The following is a 26,326-nucleotide window of genomic DNA, read 5'->3' on the forward strand; positions in this document are numbered from 1 at the left end:
CCTGCACCCCTCCCTCCAGGCAATCCCACAGTGGTGGCCACAATGGCAGTGGTGGCAGTGAGTGTCTATGGCCACCTAAAACTTCAATTTATCTTATGTATTACATCTATGTACACTGAAACCATATCAAATAATGTTGTAATTTTTGCTTTCAACAATCCCAGTAGTAGGGAAAACCCCCATTGATTTTTTTTCTACCTCTATCCTCCTGCCACTTGGCCCTAGATACATGCAATCATGAAAAGGACACAGCAGAGAAGAGTAACTGAACCCCCAGGTTTTTGGCCAAAGGACTGAAAAGTGGGGGGTTCAGAAGACTGGAAAGTATCAGAGAAATCACAGAGAGTGAGGAGTTCAGGAAAGCAACCCCATAATTTGTGACCTCACCCCTGAACTGTGCAGGCATGGATCTGATGCTAAGTAGCATACCATACACCTGAGTACTGAGGTATACAATAGACCACTGTCCAGATCTAAGACTGGCCATTGGGTGGCATACAACTGGGACAGATCTGAATAGCATTGCAAAAGCTTTGAAAACTGAACTGACATTGGAACCACAACCACAAAGGCAGGTCAGTACTTCTGACTCAAACTGGATGAGCTGTATGCTAAAACGAAAAATATTACTATTATCCATAAGATTTAAACAAGATCTAGACATTTAAAGCGTAACATTCAAAATATCCAGTATTTAATCCTATGATACTCAGCATACAAAGAATCAGGAAAATCTCAATTAGTATGAGAAAAGACAATCAACAAATGTCAAGGAAAAGATGACACAAATGTTGAAATTGTTGAAGATTGTTATAAAATGCTCCAAGAAGTAAGGGTGAATACTCTTGAAGTGAATGGAAAGGTAGAAAGTATCAAGAAAGAAGAGATATAAAGAGGAATCTAATGAACGTATAATAACCAAACTAAAAAAACTCACTGATGAACTCAATAGCAGAATAGACATGACAGAGGAAAGAGTCAGTGAACTTGAAGATAAATTCATTAAAATTATCTAATCTGAACAACAGAGAGAAAAAAAGATTTAAAAAAAATTGCCCACAGCCAACATCATTCTCAGTGGTGAACAACTGAAACCATTTTCTCTAAGGTCAGGAACGAGACAAGGTTGTCCACTCTCACCACTGTTATTCAACATAGTTTTGGAAGTTGTAGCCACAGCAATCAGAGAAGAAAAAGAAATAAAAGGAATCCAGATCGGAAAAGAAGAAGTAAAGTTGTCACTGTTTGCAGATGACATGATACTATACATAGGGAATCCTAAAGATGCTACCAGAAAACTACTAGAGCTAATCAACAAATCTGGTAAAGTAGCAGGATACAAAACTAATGCACAGAAATCTCTTGAATTGCTATACACTAATGATGAAAAATCTGAAAGAGAAATTAAGGAAACACTCCCGTTTACCATTGCAACAAAAAGAATAAAATACCTAGGAATAAACCTACCTAAAGGGACAAAAGACCTCTATGCAGAAAACTCTAAGACACTGATAAAAGAAATTAAAGATGATACAAACAGATGGAGAGATATACCATGTTCTTGGATTGGAAGAATCAACATTGTGAAAATGACTATACTACCCAAAGAAATCTACATATTCAATGCACTCCCTATCAAACTACCAATGGCATTTTCCACAGAACTAGAACAAAAAATTTCACAATTTGTATTGTGACACAAAAGACCCTGAATAGACAAAGCAATCTTGAGAAAGAAAAACAGAGCTGGAGGAATCAGGATCCCAGACTATACTACAAAGCTACAGTCATCAAGACAGTATGGTTCTGGCACAAAAACAGAAATATAGATCAATGGAACAGGATAGAAAGCCCAGAGATAAACCCACGCACATATGGTCACCTTATCTTTGATAAAGGAGGCAAGAATATACAATGGAGAAAAGACAACCTCTTCAATAAGTGGTGCTGGGAAAACTGGACAACTACATGTAAAAGAATGAAATTAGAACACTCCCTAACACCATACACAAAAATAAACTCAAAATGGATTAAATCTAAGGCCAGACACTATAAAACTCTTAGAGGAAAACACAGGCAGAACACTCTATGACATAAATCACAGCAAGATCCTTTTTGACCCACCTCCTACAGAAATGGAAATAAAAACAAAAATAAACACATGGGACCTAATAAAACTTAAAACCTTTTGCACAGCAAAGGAAACCATAAACAAGACAAAAAGACAACCCTCAGAATGGGAGAAAATATTTGCAAATGAAGCAACTGACAAATTAATCTCCAAAATATACAAGCAGCTCATGCAGCTCAATATCAAAAAATCAAACAACCCAATCCAAAAATGGGCAGAAGACATAAATAGACATTTCTCCAAAGAAAATATACAGATTGCCAACAAACACATGAAAGGATGCCCAACATCACTAATCATTAGAGAAATGCAAATCAAAACTACAATGAGGTATCACCTCACACCAGTCAGAATGGCCATCATCAAAAAAATCTACAAACAATAAATGCTGGAGAGGGTGTGGAGAAAAGGGAACCCTCTTGCACTGTTGGTGAGATGTAAATTAATACAGCCACTATGAAGAACAGTATGGAGGTTCCTTAAAAAACTAAAACTAGAACTACCATACGACCCAGCAATCCCACTGCTGGCCATATACCCTGAGAAAACCATAATTCAAAAAGAGTCATGTACCACAATGTTCATTGCAGCTCTATTTACAATAGCCAGGACATGGAAGCAACCTAAGTGTCCATCAACAGATGAGTGGTTAAAGAAGATGTGGCACATATATACAATGGAATATTACTCAGCCATAAAAAGAAATGAAATTGAACTATTTGTAGTGAGGTGGATGGACCTAGAGTCTGTCCTACAGAGTGAAGTTAAGTCAGAAAGAGAAAAACAAATATTGTATGCTAACACATATATATATGGAATCTCAAAAAAAATGGTTCTGAAGAAACTAGGGGCAGGACAGGAATAAAGACGTAGACATAGAGAATGGACTTGAGGACACAGGGAAGGGGAAGGGGAAGCTGGGACAAAGTGAGAGAGTGGCATGGACATATATGCACTACCAAATGTAAAATAGATAGCTAGTGGGAAGCAGCTGCATAGCAGAGGGAGATCAGCTCAGTGGTTTGTGACCACCTAGAGGGGTGGGATAGGGAGGATGGGAGTGAGACACAAGAGGGAGGAGATATGGGGATATATATATATATATATATATATATATATATATATATATATATAAATGATTCACTTTGTTATAAAGCAGAAACTAACACACCATTGTAAAGCAATTATACTCCAATAAAGATGTTAAAAAAATTCAAAAATAAAATAAAAATAACAACAACAACAAAAAGGGTGAACAGAGCCTTAATGATCTGTGAGCCAGTACCTAATTTATGTCATCAGAATTCCAGAAGATTTTCAAAAAGAAATATTTGAAGAAATAATATATGAATATTTCCCAGATTTGACAAGACATAAACCAAGAAGTTCAGTGAAGCACAAATAGCAAGGTGAACCCAGCAACATATGAACAAGATTTAACCCAGAATGCAAGGTTGGTTTAACAAACAAAAATCAATCATTATGGGACTTCCCTGGCGGTGCAGTGGTTAAGACTCCACACTCCCAATGCAGGGGGCCTGGGTTCGATTCCTGATCCAGGAACTATATCCCACATGCATGCCGCAACTAAGAGTTCACTTGCCACAACTAAGGAGCCTGCCTGCCACAAATAAGGAGCCCGCCTGATGCAACTAAGACCCAATGCAACCAAATAAGTAAATAAATATTAAAAATCAATCATTATAACACATAATATTAAGACAAAAAAGGATAAAAACCACATGATCATCTCAATAGACGCAGAAAATGTACTTGACAGATAAAAACACTTAAAAAATTAGGAACAGAAGAGATCTTCTTCAGCCTAGTTAAAGCATTGACAAATGCACAGCTAACATCATACTTAATGGTGAAAGACTGAAAATTTTCCACCCAGGATCTGGAATAAGACAATGATATCATCTCTGGTCACTTCCATATTGCACTGGAAGTTCTAGCAAAGTAAATTAGGGGAAAAAAAAGAAAGAAAAAACATCCAGATTCAAATGGAGGAAGTAAACTCTCTCCATTTTCCAATGTTTTAATCTTCTATATATAACATTATAAGGAATAAACAAAAAACACGATTAAACATAATAAGCAATTTCAGTAAGGTTACAGGACACAAGATCAATATACAAAAATCAACTGAATTTCTATATACTAACAATGAACAATTTTAAAATGAAATTAAGAAAATTCCATTTATTATAGTATCAAAAGTGAAACCATTTATATGAATTGCCCATAATAGGTAAATCCATATAGATGGAAAGTAGATTGGTGGTTGTCACATGGGAGGGGGATGGAGAATGGCAGCTAATAGGCATAGGGTTTTTGGGGGGGGGGTGCAAGAAAATATTAGTGGTGATGGTTGCACAACCTTGTGAATATAGTAAAAATGAATGAATCATACACTTTAAAAATGTGGATTTTATAGTTTGTAAATTATATCTCATTTTTTAAAAGAAAAAATACTTAAGAAAAGTTTAACAGAGTTATATATAATTATATAGTTCTGTCTGCTGAAAGGACCTGAGAGCAGAGACACTACAGTTGCAATGAGCATACTTAGCACCCAGACCTTAGTTTCTGAATACAAGCAACCAGGGCTCATGGGGGAAATGCTTGATTCCAGGACAGGAGCAGGGAAAGTACATGGCGATTTGGAATACCTTGGAAGTAACAAATTATGGAAGTGCTCAAGGAATGAAGGGGACATATCAAAAGGACACAGGAGCCAGATTGAAGAGGCTACCATTGACTAACTCTAGGGCAATATGAGATTCAAAATAAGCAAAGTAATGAATTATAATTCATTCAGTAAAATTCATGAGCCCATACTGATGTAAAATAAATGAATAAGTAAATAAATGGGGCATCTCAGGATCCTTAATCACACCTGCAAAATTCCCTTTGCTATGTGAGGCAACATAGTCACAGGCTGTGGGAATTAGGACATGGGCATCTTTGGGGGGCCATTATTCTTCATACTACAACCCTCAACCTTCTATGGGCAGAAAGCAGGCTAAGATGACTACTCAGTTGTAAATACAGACCCTTGGCCATTCCAACATGCCCAGCATAAGGGGAAGTGTAATGGAGAGGAAGTCAGAGTGGAAAGAGAAAATTGTCATTAAAATAGCTTTATTTTGCAAATTTTACAAATACATATAACAATGTGAACATATTGTTAGGTTCTGCCACCCCTCAATCCTGAGGGTGTTGGAAAGGGTTTGTGCAAGTTAGGGGCCTTGAAGCTTAAGCTTCAAAGGCTTCATGGTAAATCTGCCTCTGGTAGCAATTAAGAATATGGCACCCCCCCCAAAAAAAAAAAAGAATATGGCACCTGGATCCACACCACCTGGGTTCAAGTGCCTGCTCTACACTTACCAGCTGTGTATGTTGATTGCATTGGTGTTACAGATCGGGTTCTCCAGAAGCAGATGCTGAGATGAAGTTTGAAGTGCAAGATATTTGTTAGGGATCAACATCTGTGAAAGGGACAGGAAGCAGGAAAGGGCAGAGGAAGAGGTCAAAGAGGCTTGACAAAGCGTTGATTAATGTGGCAGGAGGGCTAGAGCTAGTATTGCCTGTCAGAGCTCTCTCATGTTGGGCTAAATGGCTGGACCTTTATTCCTTCACCTTGCTCAGTCACTGGATGGCTATTAATGCCACCTTAAGAACTTCCACTGGGGGACTTCCCTGGTGGTCCAGTGGTAAAGAATCCACCTTCCAATGCAGGGGACATGGGTTCGATCCCTGGCAACTAAGCCTGTGCGCCACAACTACTGAGCTCGTGTGCCTCAACTAGAGAGCCTGTGTGCCGCAAACTACAGAGCCCACGCGCTCTCGACCCCGGGCACCACAACTACAGAGCCCACGTACCCTGGAGCCTGTGTGTGCCACAACTAGAGAGAGAAAAACCCACATGCCACAACTAGAGAGAAGCCCACGTGCCGCAACGAAAGATCTGCATGCCTCAACGAAGATCCCGCGTGCCGCAACTGAGACCCGATGCAGCCGAATAAATAATTTTTTTTTCAATTAAAAAAAAACCTTCCATTGGATTTTCATAACAGGCTAAATTTCTTAGTATGACATGCAAAAACACTTCACAATCTGACAGGCCCAACCACAAGGAACTTTTCATCATCTCTGTAACTCAAACTATTTTCCATCTCCGAACCTTGGCATACATAATACCTTCTCCAGGAAAGCCCATCCCTCCCTTGCCCGACATCTTCCAGACAATTCCTTTTCATCCTTTTGGACCTGCACACGTTGCCCCCTCTGTGAAGCCCTCTCCACCGTCTATGCATGGGGATGGGCTCCCTCCTCAGAGTTGCCCTTGCTCACGGCACAACCCTCGGTTACCCTGACAGCACTTTGTGGTTATTTGTTTACATCTCTGTCTCCCCTTATGAGTCCAGGGTTGGATCTGCTATTTCTCTTTGTCCTCAGCACAGTGGAACAGGTGCTGAATATTTGTTAAATGAACGAATGAGTGAATAACACTGCCTGGGAAAGAGGGGGAAAGAATAAGTAGTAGGATATAATAATAATATTTTTGTTTGCTTCAGTGATCATGGGTATGTTGTGTAGAGCAGTGACCCAGGACCCCAGAGTTTGTGGTTGTATAGGTCCTAGATTTGTCATGCGCTGACCCTAATGGCCTTCACCCTCTACCTCCTGTCAAAATTCTACTCATCCTTCAAGATGGTTCAGACGTCAAGTTCTGTGTGAAGTGTTTTCTTCCCCTCTGGTCTGTCACAGCTCTTTACCCGCACCGCTGTTACCATACCATGACATTTACTCTCCCGATTTCTCCATCAGAATCCAGTGATGTTTCTGCATTTCCACCCCTTGATCCAGAGGGGTGAATATTTTTGGATGGCGTTGTACAGCCATAGACTGGTGAATTCATGCCTCACCACACCCGCTGCCTCAATTTCCCCAAGTGTGAAATAGACACAGTGGAAATGTTTTCCCAGGGCTGTGATTTAGTGGAGGGCGGGCGGACACTGAGGTTGCAGGCAGCCCACACGCAGTCTGGGGACCTAGGGGGCAAGAAGGTGGGAGGTGGAGAGCGAGGGGAGGGGTCAGAGCGAGGAGGAGCCGGGGGCGGGCCGGGGCGGAGCGTCGGGCGCAGGGCCGGACTGGAAGGTCTGAGAGGACGCGCGCCAGCGCCGGCGATGGGCCCCGCTGCGCGGCTGGCAGCGCTGTTGGCGGTGCTGGCGCTCCAGGCAGGGGACGCGGCCGGGGTCGCGGCGCGCGGGGACACGTTCTCGGCGCTGACCAGTGTGGCGCGCGCCCTGGCGCCCGAGCGCCGGCTGCTGGGACTGCTGCGGCGCTACCTGCGCGGGGAGGAGGCGCGGCTGCGGGATCTGACCAGGTGAGGGCACGGGGGTGGGGTCTGAGTAGGGGAGACCGAGTCAGAGGACGAGGCCAAGACACCGTGCCACGGGGGTGGGGATGGGGGGGTGCGTAATTCTTAGGTTCATTGACACCCTGCCGGGACCTCACATGCGGTGTCTCACCGTGAGACTGCGATACCATGGCCCAGTGTGACTCCCCAGATACACCGTCATCCTGTGTGGGACCTCAAGACACTCTGTCACACCGTGTAGGACCTCTGACTCTGTCCCTCACTCACACACAGTGGCACCCCAATCCAACATCACACCGCCAAGTTGATACACTGTGGAAAAGTGTGGAGCAGCGACTCCGAGGTGGAGTAGGGCCGCCCAAGGTGCTGGGTCAAGCCGTGTGGGCCCCCAGGCTCTGTGTCACAGAGACACAACAACATTGCAAGAGTGAAATGGAGAGAAGAGTGACACTGTAGCCACACGTGTGTTGACCGTGTGACCCAGGGAACTGATGTTTAGTATGGGGTGACATTCTGTGACCATGTATGAGATTTTTTTTTTTTTTTTTTTTTTTTTGCGGTACGCGGGCCTCTCACTGTTGTGGCCTCTCCCATTGCGGAGCACAGGCTCCGGACGCGCAGGCTCAGCGGCCATGGCTCACGGACCCAGCCGCTCCGCGGCATGTGGGATCTTCCCGGACCGGGGCACGAACCCGTGTCCCCTGCATCGGCAGGCGGACTCTCAACCACTGCGCCACCAGGGAAGCCCCATGTATGAGATTTACATGTCATTGAGACTGGGCAGGCATGACACTATGGGTATCAGAGTCTGCACGTGAAGGATGCCGAATAATTGTCCAGGTCACTGTATGAATAACGCTTTGTGTTCATCAGTTTATTCAACACGTATGTTTGAGTGCCTTCGATGAGCCAAGCACTGTTCCAGGCACTAGGGAGAGAATGGTGAACAAGACCAAACCCTGCCCTCTAGGAGCTTGGAGTCTGTAACATCATGATTGTTCATCTGAGACGTCCATCCTTCCCCTTGCTTTCTGCCCTCCCTTCTCTTTACACACGTAACAGCTCTAAATACTATAACTGAGATGTTATATGAATATGAAAGTATTTGACACCAAGAAAACACTGGGCAAAACCATAGTTGATGCTAGGGGATGCTGAGTGTAGTACACACCGACAGATGCTCGGCCAATGTTGTTTTGCTATACAGTCAACAAACTACTGTAAGACTTGGAACACTGAGGCACTGTCATCATGTATCGACTCTGCAGTGTCAAACAATGAAAGATGAATGGTTGGATATGATACCCTATGTATGAATATGTGCTGTGCACCTTCTCCTGGGACACTGAGAAGCTCACAATATGAGAAACAGAGGTGTAACCACATAGTTATCTGAATATATTAATACTGTATTTATATCTTGTGACCCTCAGCTGAGCTGAGACCACAGAGAGCTATCTCACAGTGTGCCGCTGATAAAACTGTGAGCGAGTGTATGCGGTAGTAACACTGTTTCCAGGCCATATGGGAAGAAGGTGTGAGGGCCACTATGGCTGTGTGGGAGAGCCCACGTAGAAGGGAATCAGTTTGTGTGAGGAAGTGTATGTGAGAGATCTTATTTGTTACTTAATGGTGACTGAATGATGATGTAATTTGGTACATGGTCTTAAGTATGTAGTTTGCTTATAAGTGGTCGTATGCATGTTTAAATTTACTGTTAGTTTGAAATAGCATGATGATACATATGTAGAGTATATGTAAGCGTGTATTAATTATAACAATAAATGATGAGAAGTTCAATAATTCTTGTCACTCTTTGGAGTAGCATAGTTGCCTAGTGTTCTGTGGGCCTGTGCTTACAGAGCAAAATGATATAATTTTGTTCATTGGTGGAAGTAGAACAGACTCTTCTCTTTGATTCAAGATGCCATCCTGCTCCCTGCTACTCATGTGCTTGTTCTCATACCACTAATCTCTTTATTTGAGGGGCTTAGACGGAGATGGGTGTCAGAATCCTAATGCCGGGCCTCTTGGGGAACAGGTTCAGAAGAGAGAACTTGCAGTGTTGATCACTTCTTCTTTGAATTTTTAAATTTAGAAGTTAAATATTTTTGGTGTTGAAACTACTACTCCCTACCTCAAGTTAATGAATAAAAATTATACTAGTTATATTGGGTTGGCCAAAACGTTTGTTCGGGTTTTTCCGTAACATCTTCCAAAAACCTGAACGAACTTCTTGGCCAGCCCAATAATATATACAGTTGTATACTAGTATAGTATTATGAATACTAGTTATATACTATTTAGCTAACCCCTACCTTTTTTTGTTGTTGCAGTTTAAAAAAACCACCAAGATTTAAAAAGTAGTATCAGCAGCAATTATTTCTGTGCTAGGAATTAAGCATTCAGAATATCTCAGAAGAACTGAAACAAAGCCATTTCTGAATTCCAAAGGAGAAACATATTGAATTAAAATAGCCCATGTATTGTGGTTGGGTAACCTGTCCAGGCTATGTTTAATGCAGGGATTGGGTTGCAAATTTTATGTGCAGATTCTTGAAGGAAAGGATTTGATTTTCCATTTTCAGCATTTGTTAAAGCAAAATGCCATTTAGGAAACCCTGAGGTTTGAATTCAGCATCCAGTAACTCGGTCTCTGAAAACCAGCTATTTGCTCAGAGGCTGAGCATAAGGCCAACGTTTAGATTCCAAACCAGCCTCAGATAGCAGTTGATAGGTCTTTTTTTCTTTGTGTGACAGAAAGATGACATACCTGAACACTGAATTGAATTGTGTGCTGCAGTAGAGATCAAACCCCTGCCCTAAATAAATTGACACCATAATACAAAGTGGGATGTGCAGAGAACAAGATGTTGCTTTTGATCTGATGGGTGACTTGGAACAGATATTCACCTCTCGGTCTTGCTTCTTTCTCTTTGTGCCACAGTTTCCTCTGATGCCTGTTATACATTAGTTCTCAAGCACCAGATGAGGAATCTGTTTATTCAGTTGTGGAAAAGGTGATGGAAAGAAATAATAGAATGGTTGTGCCAAAAGGATTCATAGAGATATTCTAGACTAGACCAGTTCTGCCATTTTATAGAGGAGAAAACTGAGGGATAGTTGGAGGCTGGGTCAGGATACCTCTCAGGTCTCCTTCCAGCTCCTCCCTATTCAACTGTCTTATAAAATTCCTGCCCACTCAGCCTCAGTTGTCCCTGGACACTTACCTTTCAGGCTGAATGCAAGCTCAAGTCTTTGCTTGTAAGTGTTTTTCTCTAGCAGTGGAATATCTTTCACTAAGTAGTTCCATATGGAGCTGAAGCAGGAAATAAGGCGTAGTAAAACAAAATCCCACACCCTGGAGGCTGGTTTAGTTTCAAAACCCTAGAGTAGCTGCTCTCAGATACCCCTGTCTTGGGGATCAGAGATGTCCTGGGACTTGACAGGCTTCCCATTTCCTCCCTGGGGCACCCAGGTGCAGATCCTTTTTCCTTAGTTTATGCTTGAATTGAACGTTTGGCTCGCTAGAAGCACCTCTACCCGAAGCAAGTATTCTGTTTCAGGCTCTGTTTATAGTTGAGGTCCCCTTGAGAAATCCTTAGGTCTGACTGTTTCACGGGATTGAAATCCGCCACCACCCTGCCACTCCCTCTATTCGTCACTTCCATCCCTTTCCACTCACTGAAGTCCTCCACTCTGGCCAAAGGACTCTTCTATTCTCACGTGCTCTTGCATGCATTCATATAAATCCATATCCTTTTCACTTTGCTCACACTTCCTTTTTAAAAAAATATTTATTTATTTATTTTTGGCTTCATTGCTGCACACAGGCTTTCTCTAGTTGCAGCGAGCGGGGGCTCCTCTTTGTATGTGGGCTCAGTAGTTGTGGCTTGCAGGCTCTAGAGCACAGGCTCGGTAGTTATAGTGCACGGGCTTAGTTGCTCCGTGGCATGTGGGATCTTCCCGGACCAGGGCTTGAATCCGTGTCACCTGCATTGGCAGGCAGATTCTTTTTTTTTTTTTTAGCTTATTTATTTATTTTATTTATTTATTTTTGGCTGCATTGGGTCTTCGTTGCTGCACGCGGGCTTTCTCTAGTTGCAGTGAGCGGGGGCTACTCTTCGTTGCGGTGCGTGGGCTTCTCTTCGTGGTGGCTTCTCTTGTTGCGGAGCATGGGCTCTAGGCATGCGGGCTTCAGTAGTTGTGGCACATGGGCTTTGTTGCTCCACAGCATGTGGGAACTTCCCGACCAGGGCTCGAACCCGTGTCCCCTGCATTGGCAGGTGGGTTCTTAACCACTGCGCCACCAGGAAAGTCCCCACACTTTTTTCTTTTACTTCCATTGTTGTTATTGTCTTGTTTTCAAAATTAATAATTTTAAAACAAAGGGAAAAAAGTCTTAGAGGGCAGGACTAGAACTCTTAAGTCTGCCTTACTATAACTAATAACTTTCAACAATATAAATCCTGTTAGAGGGTTAGCAATGGAATAACCATAGTATGCCAGGAAAGGAAACAGCATCTTTTGCTTGTATGAACACTCTTGTAGGACATCGAGGAGGAGAGAAATTAATGAGAAAGATGATCACTTCTGGCCCCAACATTTCTGGCCATTTTCTGCAAATGTTGGCAAACCAGAAAGGTTGGAAGCATGCTGGATAACCCACCTGTTCATTCCCCATTACAACCATCACCAGTTTCTATATGATCTGCTTCCTAAATATCTCTCTTGAAACCATCCCATTCTCTGCTCCCACTGTCACTGTTATGGTCTTTCCGCCTCTGGTCACTTCCACTTCTAACCCCTCCTCCCCACCCTCTCACAGATTTATATATGTAACGTATCATAGTGCATTCCACTCTCACTTAAAACCTTTTGCTGCTCCTAATTGCACGCAGGGTAAAAACCAAATTTCTCAGCAAGGTCTATGAGGCGCTCCTCACTTCTCCAGTCTAGTCTCCCCATCCTCCCAATATACCCCGTGCTCCAGCAATACTAAACGGCTTGTAATTTCCCTGTTTCTCTCTGTACCTTTGCATATGTTGAACTGTCTCTGCCTGCCTTGGAAGGAAGCCTCCTTCTCCCTTCCTCATTATTTGCATTTACCCATCAAGTCAGTTTATTATCTCCTCTGAAACCTTCTCTGACCTGCTGTGGCCAAATTAATCACCCCCGTTGTGTACTCTCCACTAAACCTTGTTCTTAAATCTGGTGTTGCACCTGTAATGTAATTATTTGTGACCTCAAAGGCTGCAAGTCTTTAAGATGAAGGTTATTGTCTTATTCAAAATTTTGTTCCTAGCTCCTAGAAGAATGTATTTCATTTATTCTTTCATAGAAATATATATTGAACTTAGGAAAAGAGTGCGATGAGAAATCAGCTATTTTCTTGTCCATGAAACCCTTGATCGGACTTCCCTGGTAGCACAGTGGTTAAGAATCTGCCTGCCAGTGCAGGGGACACGGGTTCAATCCCTGGTCCAGGAAGATCCCACATGCCGTGGAGCAACTAAGCCCGTGAGCCACAACTACTGAGCCCTTGTGCCACAACTACTGAAGCCTGAGAGCCTAGAGCTGTGCTCTGCAACAAGAGAAGCCACTGCAATGAGAAGCCCGCGCACCACAATGAAGAGTAGCCCCCGATCGCTGCAACTAGAGAAAGCCTGCGCGCAGCAACGAAGACCAACACAGCCAAAAATAAATTTAAAAAAAAATAATGATAAATTCTCCTTCTCTTCTCCTTCTTCCTCTCCCTCACCCTTTCCCTCCTCTTCCCCTCCCCTTCCCTTTCACCATCCTTTCCCCCTCCTCCTTATTAAAAAAAAAAAAAAATCCTTGATCATTGGACCCTGTCTTGCCTGTTTATCCTCAGCTTCCAGCATGGAGTCTGACATCTAGCAAGTGACTTACTGAATGATCAAATATATGTCAAGCCTCTGTGCCTTTGGACACTTTGGTCTCTGTTGGCTCAATAAAACTACTCTCCTCCCTTCTTTGTTCTAGCTCCTTGGGAAACAGTGTGGCAAAATCAGCCAAGAACCCCAGCTTCAGAGTCAGGCAGGCTTGGGTTCATTCCTAGCTTTGTTGTTTACCAACAGGTAGCCTTGTTGCAGTTTCTCCTCCTGTAAAAAGTGCATGATAAAATCTATTCTAAGCATCGTTGGGGGGATTAAATGAGACAATATGTTTAAACCACTTAACAGGATGCCTAATACATGGTAAGTGCTCAATAGTAGCTATTGATATTTTAACTAATCCTTTGGAACACAGATCAGGTGGCATATCCTCTGGAAAGTCTTCCCTTACACCTTCTAACTCCCACCTGGGTTAGGTGCCCTACCTACAAATTGCCAGAGCATTTCATAGCATTATATGCTCTCTTCTCTCATAGCACATATCACAGTTTTCATAACTAATTCAACAATGTTTTTGAGCTTCTACCAGATTCTAAGTTTTGATTATAGAGTGATAAGAGAAAAAAGGATTTTCTTATTCGTGACCTCCTTGAGAGCTCCACTCTCTCTTGCCTTTGGGTCTCGAGCATCTAGCATGATAGCTGACGTACAAAAATTGACCAGTGGAGACTGACTCGCTGAATGAACAAATGAATGGACCTACTTTTGTTGTGTTGATAGTTTTCATATTCTTTGTGCTTATTGCTTAGAATATTACATGAGTCTCAAGGGGTTCAGCATTTCATTTTTAACTACTTTACATTTGCATACACCATGCCAGCCTTCACTCGGTAGAGTGGTTGTATCAGTAGGTGAGATCATTCTACTCCTCTCTTTCAGATTCTATGACAAGGTGCTATCTTTGCATGAAGATTCAGCAACCCCTGTGTCTAACCCTCTGCTTGCATTTACTCTCATCAAACGCCTACAGTCCGACTGGAAGAATGTGGTACATAGTCTGGAGGCCAGTGAGAACATCCGAGGTAATGAGGAGGAGGGCTGGAGGGTGAGAGAAGATTCTATCTCCTGACTTAGTGGAAAGGAGAGAGATTCTGAAGGGATGTGATGAAGGATAATGAAGTGGGTAGGTATTACTTGATCTCCTTAGCTCTAACTATTACAAAGAACTAGGTCCCTTTGTTAATATGTTTATATGATTATAATTAGAAAGCACTTTTTTCTTTTTTTTTTTTCAGTAAGTTTTTAGTTTAGTTTTTTTTTTTTTTGGCTGCACCATGCAGCATGAGGAACTTCCCTGACCAGAGATTGAACCTGTGCCCCCTGCAGTGGAAGCGTGGGGTCTTAACCACTGGACCACCAGGGAAGTCCTAGAAAGCACTTCCATATCCATTATCTCATTTGATCTTCACTCCAATGCTATGAAGAACTATAGGTTATATCATCCCATTTACATACACGTAAAAGTGATGTCGTCTTTTTTTTTTTTAGATTTTTTTTTGATGTTGACCATTTTAAAAGTCTTTATTGAATTTGTTACAATATTGCTTCTGTTTTATGTTTTGGTTTTTTGGCCGCGAGGCATGTGGGATCTTAGCTCCCCGACCAGGGATCGAACCCACACCCGCTGCTTTGGAAGGCAAAGTCTTAACCAGTGGACCGCCAGGGAAGTCCCTAAAAGTGATGTCTTCTAATAATTTCTGTTTTATTAAGTTGCCACTACAGTGGATCTGTAGTAAGATCACTTTCCTAATTTACTCTACTTTGTACTTGAAGAAGTTTGTTGACTTTGGGGAAGTTAAGAGGAAGAAGAGTTTGTCCCCCAAAAGGCAAGACTCCTGGAGACAGGTAGAATGGAACAACATGATAAAGGTGCTTAGTTTTTACTCTAGAGTGTTTGTTCCTCATTCAGAAGATTTTGTTACCCTGGGAACAAAAGCAGATAAAACATTATCTTTGCTCATGAAATATTATGAGCCTGATGATTATGGTGATTAAGGTGATGATACCTTGCTGTATTAAATGCTCACCGCCTGTTTTTTGAATGGTAGATTGATGCTTTCATGACCTTTACAGCTCTGAAGGATGGTTATGAGAAGGTGGAACAGGACCTGCCAGCCTTTGAGGACCTTGAGGGAGCAGCAAGGGCCCTGATGCGGCTGCAGGACGTGTACATGCTCAGTGTGAAGGGACTTGCCCGAGGCGTCTTCCAGAGAGTCACCGGCTGTGCTGTCACTGACCTGTACAGTCCCAGACGGCGTTTTTCCCTCACGGGGGATGACTGCTTCCAAGTTGGCAAGGTAATGATATTCGGAGGGAGGGCAAATTGCTCAGCTCTCTTTCTGGGGGACGAAATCACTATATCCTGATTCCTTTTACATATTTCTAATCCTGACAGCAAACTTGGAAATTTGGTATTATTCCCCATTTTCAGATGAAGAAACTGAGGTTCAGAGAGGGTAAATAACTTGCCTAAGGTTACACAGTTTTAAGTAGCAGAACTAAAATTTGAACCTGCATCTTTTAACTCTGAATCCCATGCTCTTTCCATAATAAGGAAATCACATACTTAGGACACTCTTGAGAGTGAAGGAGGTGTTATTAGCCAGGATGACAGACATAAAATGGGACTGTCCTGGGAAAAATGGCCCTATGGTCACCCTAAGTAGAGCACCCCGCCAGTAGATGAACAGCCAGGTGGAAAGGAGAAGCAGGGTCAAAGGGTGGGGGAAAGGAAAGGAAATGGTGATGTGAAGGTCGATCACGGAAACTCAGCCTCCTGAGACTTTGTGAAATCCCTTGCAACATTTCCTAGGCATTTATAAATACTAAATTAAAGTAGTGCCAAAACACAGGCCACTTGGGACTTCCCTGGTGGTCCAGTGGTTAGGACTCTGCACTTCCACTGCAGGGGTCACAGGTTCCATCCCTGGTCGGGGAACTAAGATCCTGCAAGCCGCGTGCTGCGGCCAAAGGAAAAAAAATCATCGTTTTAACATTGCTTGAGAAAACAGACTTCAAGAACCTTCCATATGAGATATTTAACTGATCTTTGATCACAAGTTTTAAACACTCTTGAGGTTATTTTACAATATATTCTTTGTTAGCCTTTGCCCAAGAAGTAATGGAGTAAATCCTTTTTAATTTTGAAGATGCATATTGCAGGAAAGTGAATTTTTCCCAGCCCCTGCAGTATTCATTAGCTGATATAAGAGGGGGCCTCATGTGTCCTGAATCCAAGTTTTGAGAATCAGTCTTCCAAATTAATGTGGAGAGGGTTGCCCTAAGCCTCTCCGTATGCCATTTTTCCTTTTCTGAAATCCTGAATAGAATCAGAGCTGAATCATCATGTTCATTGCTAATTTAAATTGAAGCCAGTTAAAACAGTTCCATGTATGGTACCAATATATGCTTCCTTAGTGAGGCTTTTCTGAGACTAAAACCATATGTTGAAAATTCAGTAAGTCGCTTCCTAAAAGTCTCACTGGCAATCCTTATTTCTGTATTTATTTACTTATTTTGAAAGATAAAATATTTCAAATATAAGAAAAGTACACAGAAAATAAGAAGCAATTATATCTATATTGAGATGAAATATATGTTCAAATTTTGCTATATTTGTTTCAGATTTTTTAAAAAGAATTTACAGATAGCTAAATACAGCCCTACTCCTTTTCCTTCTCACCACTCCCACCCTTTCTACTCTAACCTTGCCCAGGTACCAGGTGACCACTGTCCTAAACCATACAAAGTGCTCTTGAGTCACTCAGCATGTTGTATCTGTGAAATTCATACATGTTGTGGCATTTATCAGTAGTTCATTCCTTTCTATTGCTGAGTAGTATTCCATTGTTTGAATATACCACAAACTATTTATCCAATCTCATGTTGATGGATACTTGATTTGTTTCCAGCATCAGCTAGAATAAAGCTGCTATTAACATTCTTATGTACGTGTTTTTGTGGACATGTGTTTTCATTTCTCTTGGTTAACTACTTGGGAGTGGTATTGCTGGGTCGAAGAATAAACTTCGATAATTATTAGCATGTAGACAAATCTGTCATCTGCACCCTCCTCCATGGATTATTTTAAAGCAGATCAATCTTTCTATTTTCTGAAATTCCTAATTGTCTAGTTTTACTACCCTCCTGTTGTGTTGGTTGACTCTTGTTCATTATCAGTTATTTCCTGATATAGTTTATCATTTTTGATTGTGAGCTTATTTTTAGCAGGACTTTTTCCCCCCTAAGAGCCTTTTTCTGCCCAGAGTTGCAGGAATATCCCTTCATAGTGTTTTGGGTTTTCTTCTTCCAGGTAGTCTGGTGGTATCACTAGCCTTAGATACTTTTTTTTTTCCCCTGTACATTACATCCCCATGACTTATTTATTTTATAACTGGAAGTTTATACCTTTTGACCCGTTTCACCCACTTTGCCTACCCCCTATCCCTGGCCTCTGGCAACCAATCTGCTCCCTCTAATTATGGGATTGGGGTTTTTGTTTGTTTTTGGTTTTGTTTCTGTTTTTGTTTCCACATATAAGTGAGATCATACAGTATTTGTCTTTCTCTGTCTGACTTATTTCACTTAGCATAATGCCCTCAACGTCCATCCATGTTGTCACAAATGGCAAGATTTCATTCTTTTTAATGGCTGAATTATATAGATCACATTTTCTTTATTCATTCATCCATTGATGGACACTTAGGTTGTTTCCATATCTATTTCTCTGAATAGAGGCCAGACAGAAACAAACCAACTTTCTTGTCTCCTTATGACAGTGGGTAGATTTTTTTCTGGTCTACTCTTTCCCTTATAGTGTAGTTTTTCATGGGTTTCAGTTTTATGAGTGTGTCTTAATTCCAATTCCTAGGTTTTGGGAGGTCTACAGAAGGCTCACATACTGTCCTCATGTGGGTATTATAACCTAAGGTTACTAAGTACCAAGGTTACTAGAACCAACCCCCACCCCGTCCTAAGCAGCTTCAGCATCTGCTCATAAGCTTATTACTTGGATTTTCAACTCCTTTTTTACTTCTGGTACCTGGGTATTTTCCAATCTTTCTTGAAAAATATATAATTAAATGCTTTTTATATTTTATTCAAAATTTCTAAGTCTTTGTGGTTGGAAGTATTCCAGTTATCTCAATCTGCTGTATTGCTGAGACTTAAAGTTCCTCATGGAAATCTTAATTAAATAAATTGTTAACAGGAAAAGTTCAGTCATTTTTTATTGTTATTCTTCAACTCAACGTTTTTACAAATAGAAAACTTAAGGACCAGAAAGATAACACAGCAGGCTAATGGCAGATGGGGCATACGAATGGACTTAACTGTTTAGGTGGCAGAGTTGCAGTATCTCTAGGTTCTGCCCTATTTTTCTGCCTGCTGGATATTATACCTGAATTAGAAAGAGGCCTTCCAAATCTGTGACTTCATAATTCCCTGCTGTCTCCAACATCAACTTGCAGGAAATTCCACCTCCAGTTCTGGTATTCTAATTAACTGTAAGCTATTAGGAGACAGGAGCTGTGTCTAGTGCGTGTTGCCATATTCCCCACATTCAGACATTTAATAGAGGACAGATCCACTGAACTCTCATAATGTTCCAATGTCTACCTTCATTAAGATGTCTAATGCATTATGTCACAATTATTGGTTTACTTATGTGCCCCTTGATTGATTGTAAGCTCTTTAAAGGCAGGGACCACCAGGTACATTGTAAATACTCAGTAAATATTGAATAAATAATTGAATGCTTTTAATCCATTCCTCACATTGCTACCAACAGCATCTTCCTAAAAACATGACAGTCACACTCTAATTAGCTTAGCCCCTATTGCCTTTTTATGTTTATTTCCTGCCTCTCTTTGACTTAGACTATAGCCACAATATACTGCTTGAACACATTCTTGGTTTTGGCTTCTGTTTCTACCATTCCCTCACCGTAAAATGACCTTCATTCCAATCTCTGCTCATTGAAATTCTTTTCCTTCTTCAATGAAGGCTCATCTCAGATGGCACTTCTTCCGTGAAGCTTTCTGAGATTCTCAAGCATTCATGCCATTCTGCCCAGTGTTATAATTACTTGAGTTCATATCTCACATCTCCCCAGATTATAAATTCTTTAAATGAAAGAACGCTTTATATTCTCCATGCCTAGTACATTGTCTTGTGTATAATAGATGCTTAATATATTTAATTTAAATGAATTAGAGAGAAAACTTGCCTTCTTGGGTTCCAAAGGCCCTCCACTCTTTGCAGTATCATTTCCTTTCTCTACCCATGGACTAAGGCTTTAGTGATGGTATTTATGCTCCCTGCAGGTGGCCTATGACATGGGAGATTACTACCATGCCATTCCATGGCTGGAGGAGGCTGTCAGTCTCTTCCGAGGCTCTTATGGAGAATGGAAGACAGAGGATGAGGCAAGTCTAGAGGATGCCTTGGATCACTTGGCCTTCGCCTATTTCCAGGTAGGGGAGTAAGCAGGAGGCTCACTGCTTTCTTCACAGTAACTGTAATGCTTTATATCTGCTTTACAATTTTCTAAGCATTTTCATGTCTCTTAATTTATTTCGTCTTCCCAACAGGACCAAATGTGAGTCAAGAAGGGCAGTTGTTTTGTTATTTCCCTATTTCTCATGTGAGTAAACTGAATCTCCAAAGAATTCCTGGCTTGTCACAAAGTTCACAGAGCTGGGATTAGAGCCCAAGTCTGTCTGATTCTTCGTTAGTACTCTTTCCAATGTACTGACTACTTTAAAGTCATCATCTCCCATGTAGGAGGCGGTCTCTCACCTGTAGCAGCAGCGGCTGCATCCACAACTGTTTAATAGCTTCATAGTCAATGCAGATCGCTCTTCTGCCCTCTCAACATTTCATAACTCGTCACAGATATTATGCCATGATACTGCCAATGTCAAGGACGAAGTTTGATTGTTATCCTCTCCCGTCTGCAGTCAAGTCCAGCTGTGACGTGAATAGTGTCTGGATACACAGCTGGTGCCATTGGTCCAGAGCATCAGCTCAGTACCTCCTCCAGCTGTTGTTTTTCTTTGGCACTGTTTATCTATAACCTGTTGTGCCCCTCGTGAAAGTTCGTTTCCCTACGTGTGGGAGCTGCCATCCTTTGTGTAGCTAATCCCATTTCCCACCAGAGTTGTACAGTCTTCAAGAATAGGCTGGAAAAATCACTACAGAGCCAATTCCCTAGAGTTTCTAAAACTAATAAACCATTTCTGCTCCATACATTCCTTTTCCTTTCTCCCTTTTCCTGAGAAAAGGGAGGAGGATGTGCATGGTCCAAACCCATGTGTTGCTGCCAAAACAGCAGTGCAGCAAATAGTCCTGTTCCAGTACAAGTTCCTGGTAAGTGGCTCTTTGTTGTAAAACTTTCCAAGGTGCTCTTCCTAACTCTGCTGCTTAATTGCTACATACTTAAGCTGAAACAGAATCCCTGTGATGCAACAAACGGTGAGAAGTTATTGAATTTTAATAGAAGAAGAAAATGGAGAATTGATGTGGAGACTCACAGAAGATAAACTAAAGCAGCTCACCCTGAAAGACAGAGTTTTAAATACAGTGTCTGACTAATTGTTTTGGTATTTTTCCCCTATGATTACTTAGATTTCTCCTCTTCTCACTTGTAGACTCTCCCTTTCCACAATCGTGCTTTGGTACATTTTATTCATCTTACTAGGTGTAGCTCAAATGTCACCTATTTCGTGAAGTCTTCCTTAATTCTCCTCAGACTCTCCTTCTTTGTGCTCTCATAGTACATTTTTTTTTTTATCCCACAGGAATAGAACACATTGGCATCGTCTTATGGACAATTTCTGGTCCCCTTTTTACCCTTAGTAAATTAGGGATAAATGTCCCTCCATGGACCTTACATTATCATATAAAATTATATATCTACATATACCATGAAAAGTATAATATATATAATATTATATATAGTGCTATTATTATTTAATTCTTTTTCATGATAAATTTTAGTGAAAAATCATTTCAGTAACTACTAATAATGAGAGAAAGTAAAGTGTAGTAATTAAACCATAGGCTCTGAAGTCAGGCAGACCTATGTTCAAATTCTGTGAAAACTTGGGCAACTTACTTAACCTCCCTGGACCTTAATTTTCTTATCTTTTTTTTTTTTTTTTCTTTTTTGCGGTATGTGGGCCTCTCACTGTTGTGGCCTCTCCCGTTGCGGAGCACAGGCTCCGGATGCGCAGGCCCAGCGGCCATGGCTCACGGGCCCAGCCGCTCCGCGGCATATGGGATCCTCCCAGACCGGGGCACGAACCCGTATCCCCTGCATCGGCAGGCGGACTCTTAACCACTGCGCCACCAGGGAGGCCCAATTTTCTTATCTTTAAAGGGGGATAATAATGATGCTGTAAGAGTGTGGAAATAATTTTCCGAATAACCTTCTGAGTTTTTGTCTGAGACCTCCCTGTAATGTAAGACAGATTAACAAAAGGAACAATAAACATAAGTTAACTAACATGTATACCTCCTGTAGACATGGGAGATATTGGGGCTGGGAGGGAGAATGAGTAACTCTGAGGGGATCTAAACCTCCATCTTAAATACTGTATTCAGCTAAAGACAAAAGAAAGAAGGTGTGGGGAGAGCCAGTTCTGGGAGGTGACCAGGCATAGCAAGCAAGGCTAAGATTGTTATGTAGATTTAAGTGGGTGCCTTCTCCATTGATAAGATTCTCCTCTGATGTAGAGTCATCCTTTTCTTCCAGGTACACAGGGGGAGACACCCTCACAAATGGAGATTTCCTTTATAAATGTAAATTTGCCTTACAAAAGGGCAACTTCTACTCTGGTTTGAAAAACTTCTCCTGTATCTGTTGTTTCTCAAAATAATTAGCTCAAAATAACCTTTATGCCAAAGAGGCATACTTTAGGGTGGCATATTCTGCTACCCTTCAATGCTTACCTCAAAGGGTTGTCATGAGGATTAAATGAGCTAATACGTGTAAAGCCCTTAACACAATTTATGACACATATGCACTCAATAAATGTAATCTATTTTTATATTATACACAGTATATATTCTCTTTTTTCATTTAACATTATTTAGTGTACACATTTCCAAAGGAATTTAACTGGGACATCAAAAGTAACTCTAACTTTGTTCTTGATAAAATATTTTACCTTGTGATAAAGCCCTTGAGTTTTAAAAATATGTAAATTTGTATTTTAGTTCTCTTCATCTCAAAAGGGTTTGAAAATCTATAACCCTGGGTTAATATCTGACATTATAAGATATTAGTAGATTACTTAACTATCCCTCTGTTAAGTACAGAACAGAGTAATTCATGATATTAAATAATTAGAAACAATCTATATGCCCAAACAATAGCAGAATGGTTAGATTGTTTGTGATGGAGCTTCTAGATGGAATAAAATGCAGCCATTAAAAATGCTGTCTTGGGGCTTCCCTGGTGGCGCAGTTGTTGGGAGTCCGCCTGCCGATGCAGGGGATGCGGGTTCGTGCCCCGGTCTGGGAGGATCCCACATGCCGCGGAGCGGCTGGGCCCGTGAGCCATGGCCGCTGAGCCTGCGCGTCCGGAGCCTGTGCTCCGCGACGGGGGAGGCCGCGGCAGTGAGAGGCCCGCGTACCACAAAAAAAAAAAAAAAAAAAAAAATGCTGTCTTGGAGCTTCCCTGGTGATGCAGTGGTTGGGACTTGAGCTCCCAATGCAGGGGGCCTGGGTTTGATCCCTGGTCGGGGAACTGGATCCCACATGCATGCTGCAACTGAGAGATCGCATGCCACAACTAAGGAGCCTGCGTGCTGCAACTAAGGAGCCCACCTGCTGAGGCTAAGAACCGGTGCAACCAAATAAATAATTTAAAAAATGGTTAGGATGGTAAATTAAAAAAAAAAATGTGTCTCTCTTGTACATCCATGTTCATAGCAGCACTGTTTACAACAGCCAATAGGTGGGAAGCTATCCAAGTATCCATCAACGGATGAACGGATAAGCAAAATGTAGTGTATACATACAATGGAATACTACTGAGTCTTTAAAAAAAAAGGAAATTCTAACACATGCTACAACATAGATGAACCTTGAGGACATTATGCTAAGTGAAATAAGCCGGTCACAAAAAGACAAATACTGTTTGATTCCATTTATATGAGGTATCTAGAATAGTCAAATTTATAGAGACAGAAAGTAGAATGATGGTTACCAGGGGCTGAGGGGAGGGGAGAATTGGCAGTTGTTTTTTAATGATTAGAGTTCCAATTTTGCAAGATGAAAAAACTCTGGAGATTGGTTGCACAACAATGTGAATATATTTAATATTGATACTACTGAAACTATACACTTAGAAATGGTTAAGGCGGTAAATTTATGTTTGTGTTTTTTACCACAATGAAAAATAATAATTAAAAAATGCTGTCTCTGAAGACTATGTAAAGATATAAAAAGTACTCCTGATTACACTGTAGAGGGAAACAATCAGGATATGAAAATGTATAAGAAATATGATTGTAACTATGTAAACACTATATATTATCCGAAGTGCTTGAAATGCCTGGGTTTCAGTGTAACATTTTCCCCCTATTTCTCATATGTTTTATAGTGTTCTTATTGTTACTTTTATCATTAAAAATGAATTTTTTCACATGCAAAAATAAAATGATCAGAGGGAAATACAGTTCTAGCAGCTCATCATCATTCCATGGCACTCAGAGCAGGATCACAGCCCACCCGCCCTGGGTTCTGTTCCCCAGGTTTGTCTGGAAATCCCCTGTTTACTTTTGACCACGTGTAGCCCAAGGTTGAATGGCTGCAGGGAGAGTCATTACTATGCAGTGGGAACGGTTCAGGTTTAGTTCTTCCTTTGCCTTCCTCTAACTTTGTGGACTCTCAGAAGTACTGAGCCTGGAGAGCAAATTATATTTTTAGTAGGGTTTTTATAATTCCGTATTAATTTTAATAATAAAATATACCAAAATAACAACACTCTACAATTACATGGTTTTGCATGCTTTGTAAGACTTGAGGGCATTTTAAGACAGTTTATTTTCATTTATTTTTCTCCATTCCCTGGTAAGGGTGTTAATAAGTCATTTGTAAATGAGGAAACCGAGGAGACCTGATTTGGATCAGGGCTCAAATCCTGAATTAGGACAGAGAACCTCTTCATTTTAGTCTGCAGCTCATTTCAATGAGTCTTACTATCTACTCTTAGTAAGAATATTTTATAGTTTTTTTAAAAATCCATGTAATGGTTCGTCAGAGGAGATATCTTTAGTGCAGTTAACTCTTTCTTTTCCTTTTCTTTCTTTTCTATAGGTGGGAAATATTTCCTGCGCCCTCAGCCTCTCCCGAGAGTTTCTTCTGTACAGTACGTAACGATAAAAGATAACTACGGGTCTGACTTACTGGGAACTCCCTCCTGCTCTGGCCTTTAGTCCTTGCAAATGAAACACAGCTGTCTATTTTTATTTTTCTAATTTCATAATCCAAGGCACATTTCTAATTTTTTATTAAATCTTACATACTGATCAAGAGTTTTTAAGTTAGTTAGAAAGCTAAGAAAAAGATATCAACCTGTCCCCTTCCTCCTTCATCCCCATCCAGTCATATATATTAGTGTTGCTTCAGTGGAGAACAAGTCCGAGATTGGGAGCCAGTTTCTTTAGGGACATTTGAAGATCCGGGTTTTGGGAGCAGACCTGGGAACGAGTGCAATCAATGAGAGCTGTGTGTGCAAGAAGGAGAGCGACTCAGCAGGGATGTTCACTTTGGCTGCTCATAGAAAGATAGCAATTCTTCTCATTAAACCGGAGCTCACTTTGCTATGCAAGCATCCTGCCAAGTTGGCCACAGAGGTCAGCTTCAACCCTCTTCAGGCAGCGCCTCACCAGAGTAAAACTGGGAGGGAGATTTACTAGCTTAGCTCTACTTGAATATTTTTGCTTAAAATGTTGGTGGTAGATGGCTTCCCAGGTTTTCTTTTAATAAGATAGTTAGATACTAAAGTAAGATACATAATCACTATTATGTTTTAATATTTATGAAGTATTTCGTGTAGGATTTCACTGTCACTTACTAATGAATCCATTTAGTAATGTTATTCCTTTCTGATAATTTGGCAAACAGTAGGATAAGGAAGTAGCTGTATGGTCTGGAAACACGTAGACAGTTAGTGGTACAAATTGATAACCCAACCCCTCTTTATTTCTTTGTGCTTTATCTATTAAAATCTCTGCTTCTCCCAGAGAACCCAAATTGTGCACTATTATAGGTGGGTAAGTAGGACACAGCAAATTGAGATTCCTGGTTCCATAAATGGTTTTGCAATATTTTTGTTGGTATTTTGGGCTCATCATTTCCATTCCCCCAAACTTCATTTCTTCTCTGGTTAAAAAAGGATGGTAATTTCTGTCCCCTCCTTTGCCAGAATAATGGTGGTGGTGGCGGTGGTGGTTAGAAGGACATTGAGCTCCTCAGAGAAAGATGCTTTGTGAGCCTCACAACAAGTCAGCACCTCCTTCTGAGATGCACTGAGAATCATGCACAGAGGCTAGCAGGCCATGGGTAGCTCCAATCCATGGGGGATCTGCAGCCAAAGTGGGCACAAACAAGACACAAGACCCGTGTAGGAACCTAGGCTAGAACCAACGTCTAGAACCCCTTTGTCCCATACTGCTCTGCTATGTCTAGGCCAGTTAGGGATTTTTTGAAGGATCTGGTAGAGCTGGGAATAAATTAGCTTCCAGTTCTCTAGGGAAGAATAGATCGGGTCTCTCTGCTATAGGCTTTGGCTCTTTGAACTTCTGTTTCATAGCACTTCCTTGTTGCGTTGTGTTGTAAGTAGTTAATGTGTCTTTTCTTCATTAGACTCTCAACTCT

At 41.3% G+C, this 26,326-nt stretch overlaps 1 protein-coding gene across 1 annotated transcript in view; it reads left to right on the forward strand.

Annotated features, from left to right (window-relative positions):
• Positions 1–7,284: 7,284 nt before the first annotated feature.
• P4HA3 (prolyl 4-hydroxylase subunit alpha 3) overlaps positions 7,285–26,326 on the forward strand; it is a 34,386-nt gene continuing 15,344 nt past the window's right edge. The window contains exons 1-5 of the mRNA XM_060103258.1: positions 7,285–7,526; positions 14,318–14,460; positions 15,512–15,735; positions 19,762–19,911; positions 24,764–24,815. Of these exons, the coding sequence (XP_059959241.1) occupies positions 7,327–7,526; positions 14,318–14,460; positions 15,512–15,735; positions 19,762–19,911; positions 24,764–24,815 (769 nt within the window). The 5' untranslated portion in view covers positions 7,285–7,326. The remainder of the gene's footprint in view (positions 7,527–14,317; positions 14,461–15,511; positions 15,736–19,761; positions 19,912–24,763; positions 24,816–26,326) is intronic.

Source organism: Mesoplodon densirostris, chromosome 7 (assembly GCF_025265405.1).
Source record: "Mesoplodon densirostris isolate mMesDen1 chromosome 7, mMesDen1 primary haplotype, whole genome shotgun sequence".
NCBI classification, from domain to species: Eukaryota; Metazoa; Chordata; class Mammalia; order Artiodactyla; family Ziphiidae; genus Mesoplodon; species Mesoplodon densirostris.